We start from the raw sequence: 12,852 nt of genomic DNA, 5'->3' as shown, positions 1-12,852 counted from the left end.
AAGCTCTGCTGGCTCTTTATAGTGTGGGTTAGGGACATGCCTTAGGCAAGTTTCTGTTCTTTATCTCATACAGTCACAGCCTTAACAGGGCCCTGAACAGGGAACATTTGTTTGTACCTCAAATGAATTTGTGTTATGACAGTCATAGTAGGGAGGCTCAGATAAGATATAAGAGCTATAAGGAAACAGGAGGACTTGGAAGGATGTTTGTGACTGCTTGCACGTGTAAGTGTTCTACGTGTTCTTTCCACTTGGTTTGATCCATTTCAATGGAATATTTTCCCAACATAGGAACATTTTGTTTGCTGGTAACTAAGTACAGCTCCACTGGAGAAATAAAAAAGACAAGGAATTTGTGAGGAAGTCTCTTGAAATTTGATATACCTCTGTCTTCAAGGGAAGAGTGAAGATCTACATTGTCATTTTCTGTTGTGACTTTTTTTGTGGTGCATAAATGCTTTGCAATTAATTCTAGGAAGTGAGTTTCAGCCATTCTTCTTTCCTGAAGTAGACAAAAAGTTGTGTAGAGCTGATGTTTTTACTCTTGTCTGTCAAATAATCTATATTTAAAACCAATTTTGAATTGTCTACTCTGTCTTCTTTAGTGCTCTATCCTTGAGTGTTCTGTAAATTTTGTACTTTCAGATGTAAACAGGGAGAGTATTATGGGCAAAGACAAAAACCCCAGAAACTGACTGTCCTTTTTTTGACCAAACACTTTGGCCTTCAAACAGCTTTCCTTGTTTCTAACCTGTCTTTCTATCATTCTCTCAACTCTATAATTACCAACTGCATAATGATTTTCTGCACTAGAAGTGCTAATTTGGATTAGTTGATTTAGGATGTGAACTCTATATATAGAATTTAAAATTGTCCCCAAGGTGGGATGCCAGTCTTCATTTTTGAACTGAACTCTTTTCCATCCCAAAGCATACAAGACCCTTCAAAGGAGAGAGGCTGGAATGATGATATCTAGGAGTTGAGGCCACTCTCACTTTTCTCTTCACTCTTGTTGTAATTGCAGATGTTTGCCTGAAAAACGTGGTTGATTTCCACATAGACTACACATTCACTACTGATTTTTCTGTCCTTGTAGATTATATGTTACTAAATTGATCCATGAGGAAGAAGGGTTATGCATGCTTCACTTTAAACTTAAAGGCAGTAGAGAAGTAAGGTAGGAGATGATTAAGGAAAAAAAAGACTGTAAGCAAGTTAGTCTGTGTTAAAGAGGTGGGAAGGGAAGACAGCATTCTAGTTCACCTGTGTTGGAGTAGGTCCTGGACTTCCACACTGAGTATGGTGTGACTGTTCTGGGCAGATATCAGTATGACCAATGCCAGAATCTGACTAGTTGTGTGTCTATTTCATGGAAGTCAAGAAGGTTGTAAAAATGAACCTGTTATCTTCAAGATAGCGCAAGGAGAGTAAGGGATTTACACTAAGGCTGTACTCATCGAGATTTTTGTTCCCCATTTTTTACTGGTGAGAGACTGTGTTCCCTTCTCTCTACCCCTCCCTGCATCCCCTCTGTACTCTCTACCTCTTTAGGTTGCCATAGCTTTGATGATCACTTGACCTCCAAACAAGAAGGGGGAAAATCCAAGAACGTTGTGAACCTGGGAGCGATCCGCCAAGGCATGAAGCGCTTTCAGTTTCTGCTGAACTGCTGTGAACCAGGCACCATCCCCGATGCCTCCATCCTGGCAGCAGCCCTGGACCTTGTAAGTGATGATTGCTCTGTTGTCTCCTGCTGAGAGCATGTGCATATGTGGTGGTCCACTCTCATTCACTAATGCTCTTCGTGCCCCACAGACAGAGTGTAAAGCATCACAGCAATGCCAGCTGCTGCTGCTGGTGTTAGCTGGAGCTTTAGCATCTGTGAGTGGACAAGTTTGCAGACAAAATTGATAGTCTTTTATTACATGGCTCCCCATAACTGCATTATTGCCAGTGCAAAGCTTGTATTGTCATCTCAGTACTTCTCTCACAGACTCTCTGTTTCTGCTCCTAGTGTCAATCTACTGAATAAGGATTGAAGATTGGATAACTGCTTGGAGAGGTGCAGGAATTCCACTCTCGAGTTCTGACAGTTATAAGTACATTAGGCAACACTGAGCTGTTAGTCACTAGAGCCAGTCAGTGCAAAAAAATTATATCAGAGTGTACGTGCTTTTAAATGTGGATATTGCTGATTTGCCTGTGCAAATCAAAGAAGTGACACAATTAAATCCTTTCTTCCTGATATTCTATATCTCCTTCCTTCTTATCCTTGCAGTTGTGTTTTTTAACAATCCCTCCCATTTCTAAAGCTGTGGCCTTCACCCTGTGATTCACGAGCCACTGGGGCTCTGTGAGGTGTTCATGTGACAAGCAAGGAGTGTGAAAAATACAGCTGTGAAAAACCAGCCAAATATTAGCAATTTCTCTGCATGCTGCTTTTCTCCTTCCTTCTGTGTTTGGCTGTGTGCAAGCTGAAAAAAGATTATAAGATTAAAATCCACATGCTCTCTATCCCTTTTCTTCCCACGCCCTGCCTCTCACCTGTGTGACTGCTGTGCCATTTGTGCTCAAATTCAGTTTTTTTGCTCGCTGCTGGAGGTCTCAGGCTCATGGACTCTGCCTTCCTGCTAGTGCTGTGCCCTGACCTTTGCTGCATTGCCTGCTCCATGGCTGGAGGGATGTTATGCTCTGTGCCCCTCTCCTCTGGATCTTCACCTTGACCTTGCACCCTTGGTCTGCAGATCCAAGCATGCCTGCATTAGTGTTGGTCTGGAGTTGCTGTTGCTGTCAGTTCCCATCCAGCTCTGCTCTTTGGAGTGCTCCTCACCCATCTTCCAACAGACACAGGTTCCATTCACTGTTCCCCACACCTCCTGCCAGCGATTGTTTTCCTCTGGATGGAAGCTGTGGATGCAGCGGCTGACAGAGTGCCCTTCCAGGTGGCTCTTACCAGTCAGGGTTGCTGTGAGCTCACAAGGTGGCTTGCTGAGTGTGGGACACCCAACTTCAGGCTTCAAGGCTTCCAGGCTGCCACCCTGTTCCAAATTCTAAACTAACACAGTAAGGTGTGAGGTGCATGGGCAGGAAAGAGCTCATTCCCAGCAAGTTTGTCAGCAGGAGCCTTCTGAAGATGCACTACTCTGTGTTCTGATAAATCAGATGGTAAAATGGGGTTTGGCAGTTATGTCCCTATTGCCTGTAAATGTCTTACTTAATTTTTAAATTTCCCAAATGCCTAAGCACAGACCAGCTTACTCTGTGCCCATGCATGAAGTCAGCTGGAAACTGCCCGTCAGAGTGAGCTGTTTGAAGATGTCTGACTTCCAGAGCTGACTTTCACAAACTAAAATGTAGCTGTCTCTCCATTCCACTGAGTGGTGCAGAAAATGTTGGTATTAGAATTTCTAAGAGGTCTTCAGCTAAAGATGAAGGAAGCCTTGCTCTAATTATAGCCTTGGGAGACTCCAAGTACCTGTTCAGTTGGCATTTTGTCTACAAAATATGGGAGACATATAGAACTTAGGCAGTCACATGCAGTGTATATTTTAAAAGATGACAGCCTGTCATCTCACTGTATTGGTTAATGGCAATGGAAAATTCCCAGGCTATATGTCAGCAGAGTACACCCAAAATGAAGTATTCTGGGTGTTTTAACTTCTCTTTTCAGGCTTTTGAAGTAATAGTTTGAATCAGGTCTGATGCAAATGAAAAGCTTCTTAAGTCATTTTATCCAGCCTAGTTGCTGAGGCAAGTCCTAAAAAATGAAAGGCAAACAGTTCCAGTTTCAGTTCTCCCATAGTTTTTCTGAGCATGCTTTTTCATGCAGGTTTGCAAAATTCTATTCTTACAACAGCTTTGAAATCTTTGATCAACCTGGATGTTTGTACTCATTTGCCACACTGATTTTAAAGAAATTAGAGCAGTGAAACAAATGATGCATCCTTATGGAGCTGATAATTTGTTTGTATTAAAAAGAATGTTGCCTTAGGTTTAGTGACTATGCAGTTAATGTATTTTCCTAGAAGCAGCATCCATACTTGACTAAATTTTTAAAATCACAATCAGTATATGGATGTGCAAACATTCAGTGGTAATTGATAAATTGCAGACAGCTTCATCTTTATGTCCCTGGCTTAAATCTAGACTTTGCAATAGTGAAATTGATTTACTTTGGGATATTTTAGTCTATGCTTAAGTTCATGTTGAGGTTCCAATAAACTGCTGTCCAGGATTGTGTTACTGTGTTACCTGAAGTATCCTAATTAGACTGCTGTAAATGACCAGCTTTTCTGTGAGCAGTATAACAGTGTGTGACACCTGCCAGCATTACATTTCTCCAATGAGATGGGTGAGCTCATTTGTAGTGACATGTAAATCTTTTATCCTTGTTGAAATGTAGTAGTTGTTTTCTGGTAGGATTGTGTTTGAGATGAACTCTGAAGTACTGGGACAGCAGAAGCAAAGTCTAAACTGCAAGAATACTTTTCAATATCCTGGCTCCATGTTACCCTGGGTCTTAGGCAAACTGGATTGTTCCCATATCCCTGTTTCCATGGCAGAAATATTTCTCTGTAGAAGTGCTTATGCTTGGGAAGGAAGTCAGAGATTGCTACAAACAGGTCCCAGAGTAAAAGACTGGGAACAAAACCAAAGAACTGTGTCATGGATTGTACTTGACCATTTTGTAGATATAACCAGAGAGGTCTGAACTAATTGAAACAGGCAAATCTCCAAGTCACTGATTAATAATTTACTTGCAACCTGTCTTCATGTCCCTGCTAAGACAACTTTCATGTCAGACTCACTTTTGCTTAGACAAAGCAGAGCTATCTAGTCAGCACCTTTTGAGAGTACTCAAATTTACCTTGGCATCTGTTAAAAGTAGGTTATTGGTATTACATGCCTTTTTTTTCTGTCTTGAAGAGAGGCAAAAATTCATTTTTGCTTCAAGTGTCGTGTGAACTTTAAGAAGGGACTCCAGGAGAATTACCACTGATTGATTAGTGCCATAAAAGTCATTGTTCATGACAACAAAACTGAGCACAAGTAGTCTGTAGTGATAAAGCTGCAGAATCAGGTTTACATGACCAATAATGTGACGCTGTGAAATTCCAAATCCACTCTGTGTTTGGTTCCTTCCACCCAGGTCATTTGCTCTTTAGAACAAATCAGGTTATCTGTTGAAAAAATTCACTGGGATGGCTTGAATTATTAACAGACTGGTGGATTAATGTAAATTTATACAGCACAGAAACAATTTTCAAGGTGCAAAACAATACAGTAGGTTTTATGTTAAAGCTGGATTTGTGGACAGTTGCATAGGCATGGACAGACTTGTGAGGGTATTGCTACTGTGTCAGGTTTTGACAGTGACCATGGTAACTTGTGTTCTTTTCAGCTGCTCATCACCTGCCTGATTAATTTCTCTCCATTTGTGATGTGTTTCTCTGTTGTGTGAATCCATCTCTGTTCATTCTGTCACATCTTCATCTTTCTCTTGCTGCTGCTGCTTCAGGTTTCTCAGAGCCTCAGGTAAGCAATCACAGGGAGCTTGTGCCCTATCATGTTCCTTCATACAGGAGGTCTTTGCAGTGATTTTTAAATAATATAGTGATTTTTAATTAATCCTGCTCCTCCCTTGGCCCCCCATCCTACATACCCTCCTTTAATCGTGGTAGCTGTGTGCTTTCATCATGTTTACAACACTTTTCTTTACAGGATTCCAGTATGCTAAGAAATTTCGACTTCATTGCTAGTGAACTAAACCAACAGTAGGCTAAGGCTGGGGCTTTATCTCTTCAAGTATGTCTCCATGGTTAAGGTTTTACTTTGTGGGAATAAAAGAATAAAATCCTCAGCTATTGTGTTCCATATTGTGTGATCAACAAGTATTTAGTAAGGTTTTTCCACTGCTAAATACTCGTTTTTTTTCTGGGTAGTGAGTGTCTGCATTCAGCTTTCTGCCTTCTTCATCAGAACATCATGGCAGCTTAAATATTCCTGTTCAAGAGAATCACTCTTTTTTTTCCCAGTGTTTGTAAGAATGTGAGCAAAAGCTGCAAACGGATGTTGTGTCAGTAATTTCTTAAATCAAACTTTAGGAGCATTGGTCCAAAATTTTTTGTTTTCAATTTTTGATTAAAACACTCTTGGAGGCTCTATTTAATAATGTTCAACAGAGCATCTTACAGGGTCTCAGGGTCTGTCTAGTATTTATAGACCACATTTGACAAGCCCTTCTTTAAAAGTAGCTGCTGATCTGCTTAAATTATTTCATTAAAGCTTTCAGCAACTAAAAGTGTGTAACACATGTTTGTGCTCTGTGAAATCCCTGTTAGTGAACCTTTTAAAGCCAGCTGGTAAACTGTGGGCATTTTTGTATTCTTAGTTTTACAAGCTGCTGTTTGCAGGAGTTTTGGTTGTGGAAATTGCAGGAAGAAGGGGGGAAATTAAATGGAAATTAGGAAAACCATTTGCTTTTTAGTCACTTTCCATGTCTGTAAGGATGTTATTTTGGCAGTTTAGACTGCTGGGGAAAAAAGCTACTCCTGAGTCTGAGCTACCCTGTAGGAAACAAAATTACTGTGTCCATTTTTTGAACCTTTCAGAAAGTTTCAGAAGCATTCTTTATTGGTCTAACATGTGTCCTGGTGGGTGATTTAATACAGCTTAAGGATACACTCAGTATAATTTCTCCCATTAAAGTGATTCTTACAACCCAGGGACCGGAGGATTTTCCTTTGGAAAAAAGTCAGTCCTTTCAAAACTCAGCTTCCTGCTGTTATTTCAGTACTGAATTGCTAAGGTGATTGAAATTTGACCAGTGAAATTTTGTTGACTTACACCAGAGTTAATATATTTCTGTCTCCACAGATATTAATTACAACCCCAAAATAGTGCTTTTCCTAGTTTTAACAAGCTTCCATTTATGCTCTCATGCCCAAGATTCAGAAGCAGAACCTAAAGTGGCAAATTGTAGGATCTGTGTGGCCGTGGTGTCATTTGTTCCTGCAATATTTGCAACCTCAGTAGCAAAGGTGGAGCTAAAACTTGACTTGTTTGTGCAGTAACAGTTCTAGATGCACACTTCTGCTTTTGCAGTTAGGTGGTTCTTGAAGGAGAGCATTACAGAGGGGCACAATGTTCTTTTTAAGTTTATATTGTGTTTCTTTCTGCCCCTCTAGTGTTTGGAGTGCTCGGTGTTTATGAGCTTGCTTTTAGTAGCACAAGAGGTGAGATGATGCGGAGAGACTCTGGTGTCAGCTTTTCATGGAGACATTGCTCATACTGTGTGACTCCTTGGCAAGCTTGCAAAGCAGTTTTTAAAGCACATCATACTCTAATGTTCAGACAGCTTCTCCAATGTGTGTTTTGCTTCTAAGGTGATTTTTTTGCAAATGTTTCAGGAAGCTCCTGTGGTGGCACGAGCAGCCCTGTTCCTCGAGTGCGCGCGCTTTGTGCACCGCTGCAATCGCGGCAACTGGCCCGAGTGGATGAAGGGCCACCACGTCAACATCACTAAGAAAGGGCTGTCCCGTGGTCGTTCTCCCATTGTGGGCAACAAAAGGAACCAGAAGCTGCAGTGGAATGCAGCCAAGCTCTTCTACCAGTGGGGAGATGTAAGTGTTTGCTTCTCTTCTATTTACATTAAAAAATATGGCAAAATATGAAGGTGCTTGGATCCTATACAGGATTTCAGTCCTTGCAGGATGAGGATTCAGAAGCCTTCCTTCCAACCTGCGCTTCACAGCCTGCCAGGATCCCCCTTCTCCTAAGGGAAGTGACTTTGCTAGGACATGTTCTCCCCCAAGGGTCTGTTTGGCCCATTCTCCTTTTTCCACCACTTGTCATATGTGAATGGCTAAGGAAGAAGGAAGATGTGGGCTGTGATACTACTTTCTATTTTTCTTACTTCCAAATATATTTAGCCTAGGGCTCCTTGAACTAGGTGTGGTGCTGTATCTTTAGTAATGAGTTTCTCTTTGCTGTACTTAATTCAGTTTCTCTTTGCACCCATACAGACTGTTAGCACTTAGAATTCCTTGCCAAAGAATTATACACAGCTACTATGAGTCATGTAAAGAATTTACTCTTTTTGTTTGGCACTTGAATCCTTCAAGTTTTATTTGATTGTGATCTCTTATCATGCAGGAAGGAGGTAATTGCCTTATCTGGCCCTTTGAACGCCACTTGTAATTTCCTTGTAAAGCCCCCAGGATATAATTGTTGAACATCTGACATGTATGCACGTCATTTCTCACAACTCAAAATAGTGGGAGAAGTTCCTTTGACTGGTTTCAGATGTCTTCTTTCTGGAAGTGAGCTTTGTGCTTCTCACCTCTTCTAAAAACCAGCGGTTTTTACAGTGAGCACCATGACTCCCATCCCCCCCAAAAAAGAAGACATAAAATCCAATGCTTACAGAAATTTAAAAATCATGTTCTGCCTTGCTGACTTGAATTCTTGTAGGTTATACCAACATGTGCTTCTCAGTGGAGCACATTGCAGGGAACCTCAAAATAAAGCTGACCATATCGATACATTCCCAACACAGAGCAGCCCAGGGGACAATCCAACTTTGGTCTTAGAACCTGAGCTTAGTATCTTTGCAGATCTCCTTCCATTCCTAAAGCCAACTCAGAAAATGCTACCTGGTCATCCTACTCTCTGTTAAAATCTCAAACAGAGGAGATTATCTTAATAACAGCACAAATACCAAAGCTCCTTGAAAAAGTCAATAGGGTGAAGGTATTTGCTTCTATATTCCATGAAGTCACTGCCTTAGCCTGACTCCTTTGAGAACTCCTTTTAAGTGGCGAGCATAGGATTACATGGTCATTGAATTTTTGCATGCTTTCAGAGAGCCAGAACTATCCATCTCTGTAGATGCTATGCTTCTAGACATTCCCTTTTCTCAGATTCTAAAAAAAAAATGAAATCAAGAAAGACAGTAACTATTAGAAGACAGCTAAATTCCCCCCCAGCCATCATTTTTAGTAACTGATATACCTGACCTGGAAAAAGTCCAGGAAGGTTCTCTTTTCATAATGTCAAAAGTATTACCATGTGATTCAAGGTCATAAGAAAGGAACCAGGGAAATGTGATCATAGGCAATTTAACATAATTGTGTTCCCCTTAACTTATGGCATCATAAGACTTATCTGGATGCATTCTCCATTTTGAAACTAGTGTGTGTTTGCTGCTGCTCAGGAACATTTCAGAAGAGAAAAGCCTTACATTTACTAACTGTAAGGCAGGGATAAGATTTGGAGAGTAGTTTTAGAGTGCAATTTTTTTTCCCCTTTTCCTGCAAGGTGTCTTGCTGTTCACTCATATCTCTGATTCTTCTCACTGAAGGCCAGAAGAATTTATTTACCCACAGCCCCCCTAAAAACCACCACAGAATCATAGTGGTGAACTCTTTCCATGGGAGGTGAGACTTGGACTGCCCATGGCAGGGATGAACCTTTTGAATCAAAAGACCTGACTTGTTCTGCTGTCTTTTGAAATAATACAATGTTAAATCTATTCTGATCAGGTTAGTCTGTCACTTCCTTTGCCTGCTTCTGTTAAGACGACTTTGGGTTTTGCTTCTGTGTTTGCTAGAAAACTGGAAATACAGAAAACACATCAAGAATTCAGTTCTCATTAAATGGGAAGCTGTGGGATTATGTCTTACTGCTTTAACATTAGGGTGGGCTACACAGCATAAATAATATATGATAAATTACTGTTTTATGGCATGCAGAACATTTCTTCCTTTAAATACAGAAATTTCTTCCTTGAAATGCCTGAAATATGAAAGGTAAAAAACTGAGATGTGTGCAGATCATTTAGCAATGTACAGGCTCAGAGGTAGCTGAGATTGACAACTATTTGTGTCAGCATGCAAACCACAACAGTATCACCTCATTCTCTCTAGGTAGCAGAGTCTGCCTTTTCCCCTGTTGCTGGGTTTCAGAGGAAGTGTTTAATAGCAAGAATAAGTGACCACTTATGTATTTCTGTGTCAGTTCAGCCACAGGGGGAAAATTGCATAGTGCTGGCATGACCATCAGTTCTGACTTGTAAAATATTTAGAAAACCTCCTTAGTATCTTTGTCTAAAAGTATACCATACTTAAAAAGGCCAAATGAATAGTACTGATGAAAACTCTGTAATTTAAAACATCTCTTCCCTCACAAAGTGTTGATCTCACAGGATAAAATTTCACATACTTATCTGTGTTCTACTCAAGCATGTGCAGCAAAGAAAATCAAGACAGTTCTCGAGAGCTCTCAAGTGTCCTAGCAGGGAAGCAATCTCCTTGCTAACACATCCTTACCTGGAGCTTGCTGACAACACCAGAGGGCTATTTACATGCTGAGAGTGGTGCTGGCAAACAGCCATGATAAGCAATCAGTTTAGTCAATCAGTTTAAGCAATCAGTTGCTGGAGAATGTATGATGGAAATCTGACTGACTCTGCTCTTTCCATGGATCCTCTGTACACCATTATCCTTGCACCTTCCCAGCTCCTCTAAGCATATTCTCCGCTCATTTTTGGGAATTGCATCAGGGTGTTTCTCCTTTGAAGATGGAAGCAGGCTTTCCCATGGGTATTTAACTGTCTTGTGGAGGATATAAGGACTGTTACTGGTTTTCTCATTCACAACATGTTTTCTTATGCAGAAGATCTACATTCTCAGTGGAAAGACTTTAGCAAAAATCTGGAATAAATATATCAAAGGAACAAAGAAAAGTGGAAGAAATTAATAGTTCACAATTACCTTATCTCCTTCTGGCTGCCAGTTTGGAGGGCTTTATAGTTTAACTAAATTTACTGCAAGTTTTCATCCTGAAATTTTGACATCCTGACACTTCGCAAATTTTTGTTGACAAAAAGGGGGAAATAAGTAATTAACCTTCTGTCAAACCTTTCTCCCCTCTAAACAGGAAAAATAAAGCCAGGGTGCTGTGGTAGGGCTGAAATCCTCACCTGCTGTGCTTGTGTTTGCCCATCTGCAGGCCATTGGTGTCCGCCTCAATGAGCTGTGCCACGCTGAGAGCGAGAGCCCTGCCAACCTGCTTGGCCTCATCTATGATGAGGAGACCAAGAGGCGCCTGAGAAAGGAGGATGAGGAGGAAGACTTTTTAGATGACAGTAAGGAGACTCCCTTTACTACAAGAACCCCCGCTTGTAAGAACCTCTGCTTTAGGAGCACTTATTATTTTTTTCTCTTTTCGTTTTCTTGCCACCCAGCTGTATTTCCCAGTCCCTCACTTTCACCCCAGCTTCCTCCCCTGTTCTTTTTGTGCCTGGGTGTAGAACATGACAGATGTGTAACAGTACTGAAAGACTTTAGTGGGAAGGGGAAACCAGGCAGTGAGCTGCAATTCCTGCACACAGAAACTGCAGTTGTAAGCAGGGTCATAATTTGTTTCTTGAGCCTTGCTGTCACCTGAGTGTCAAAAGTGGTTCAGGCTCCATTCCTCACAGTTACTTCTGCCAAAATATTTCTTTAAGATCAGCCACTTTTCAGTTTCTGAACATTGAAGGGTCAACTCAGCTGATGCGAATTGGCACAGCTCTGCTAAAGGCTTTTAAATCTTGACTTCAGTATAGTGCCTGATTTTCAGGCAGAAATTTGAAAAAAATGAAGCATCATTTAAAATCTGTATAACAACATGATGATGAAACCACATACATGTGTGCCTTGTGGAAGAGCTGTGACAGATCACTGATTCTGAATGTCTGTATAGACATGCAAGTTATAGCAAAGCCTGTGAACCAAAATAAATTGTCACAACACATCCTGTTGTAGCTGAAGGTGGTAACAAACATGATGTGCTCTTTAGACCATTTGTGTATGCATGTGTGCTGCAGTTTACTGGTGCTTTCCTGCCTGTACTGTTGTTCCCTGTTGGATGTAGTGTTTTATCTTCTGCTTTCTCTTCCCATGGTTCTGAATTTGTTTTTAGCACTGAATAAAGGCCCACTTTGGGCAGTGATATAGCACATGGATTGCTTGCACAATTACAGAAGCCTGACTTCAAAGGAAGCTACCTTTTCCAGTTATCAGGGTGGTAATTAATAATAATGGGAATAAATATCTCTTTAACAGCTAGTCATAACTCCATTTATTTAAGATAATTTTCTATATTTGAAAATTTCTGTATTTTCCACAACTGCAAAAGATTTGACTGAATGCAAAACTGAAAAGGAAAAGAAGGTTATCTACTTCTTAACGTCTATTAGCCTTAAATGACATGTATAGAAAATGTCACAAACTTGTGGTTAGTTTAGTAGGTACTTCAACAAAACATACTATAATATTATCAATGTAACACACTATAATATTATCCATGTATATGATCATGGGATTATCAATGTATAGAATATCAATGTAATGCTGTGTAAGATAATAAATAAAACAATAGAATACAATATAATATATTATACATATAATATAGAATATAATACAACATAAAATGATATAATATATAATTAATATAAAATAGAATGTAATATAATATGATGTAATCAATGTAATGTAAATGTTAGTATTATTTCATGTGTTGGTAAATCCATGGTTTGCTATTTGATTGATTCTGTTTCTTTTAGTGTAGGAAAGGTGGCACAGAAGTGTGGGGTTTCCTGTTTTTCAGTGCAGCTTGCATCGTGCACCGTGTGTGACAATGTCCATCACCTCTTGGTTCCAGATCTTGCATTAACCCCTTGCTCATGATAGAAATATTCTTTCCTAGGCACTGTGAATCCTACCAAATGTTGTTGTCCTTTTGCACTAAAAATGGCAGCCTGTCAGCTTCTCCTGGAGATAACCACGTTCCTGAGAGAGACCTTTCCCC

General features: G+C 40.3%; 1 protein-coding gene across 1 annotated transcript in view; it reads left to right on the top strand.

Moving 5' to 3' along the window:
• LOC102038531 (unc-80 homolog, NALCN channel complex subunit) overlaps positions 1 to 12,852 on the top strand; it is a gene marked incomplete at its 3' end in the record, with an annotated part of 89,673 nt that overhangs the window by 46,849 nt on the left and 29,972 nt on the right. Inside the window, exons 22-25 of the mRNA XM_031064575.1 lie at positions 1,552 to 1,724; positions 7,410 to 7,622; positions 11,011 to 11,146; positions 12,751 to 12,852. The exon at positions 12,751 to 12,852 is cut by the window's right edge and continues 23 nt beyond it. Coding sequence (XP_030920435.1) covers positions 1,552 to 1,724; positions 7,410 to 7,622; positions 11,011 to 11,146; positions 12,751 to 12,852 — 624 coding nt within the window. The remainder of the gene's footprint in view (positions 1 to 1,551; positions 1,725 to 7,409; positions 7,623 to 11,010; positions 11,147 to 12,750) is intronic.

The sequence above is a fragment of the Geospiza fortis genome, unplaced genomic scaffold (assembly GCF_000277835.1).
Source record: "Geospiza fortis unplaced genomic scaffold, GeoFor_1.0 scaffold706, whole genome shotgun sequence".
NCBI lineage: Eukaryota > Metazoa > Chordata > Aves > Passeriformes > Thraupidae > Geospiza > Geospiza fortis.
The sequence above is the reverse complement of the archived record's forward strand: the minus strand, read 5'-3'. Positions and strand labels throughout refer to the sequence as shown.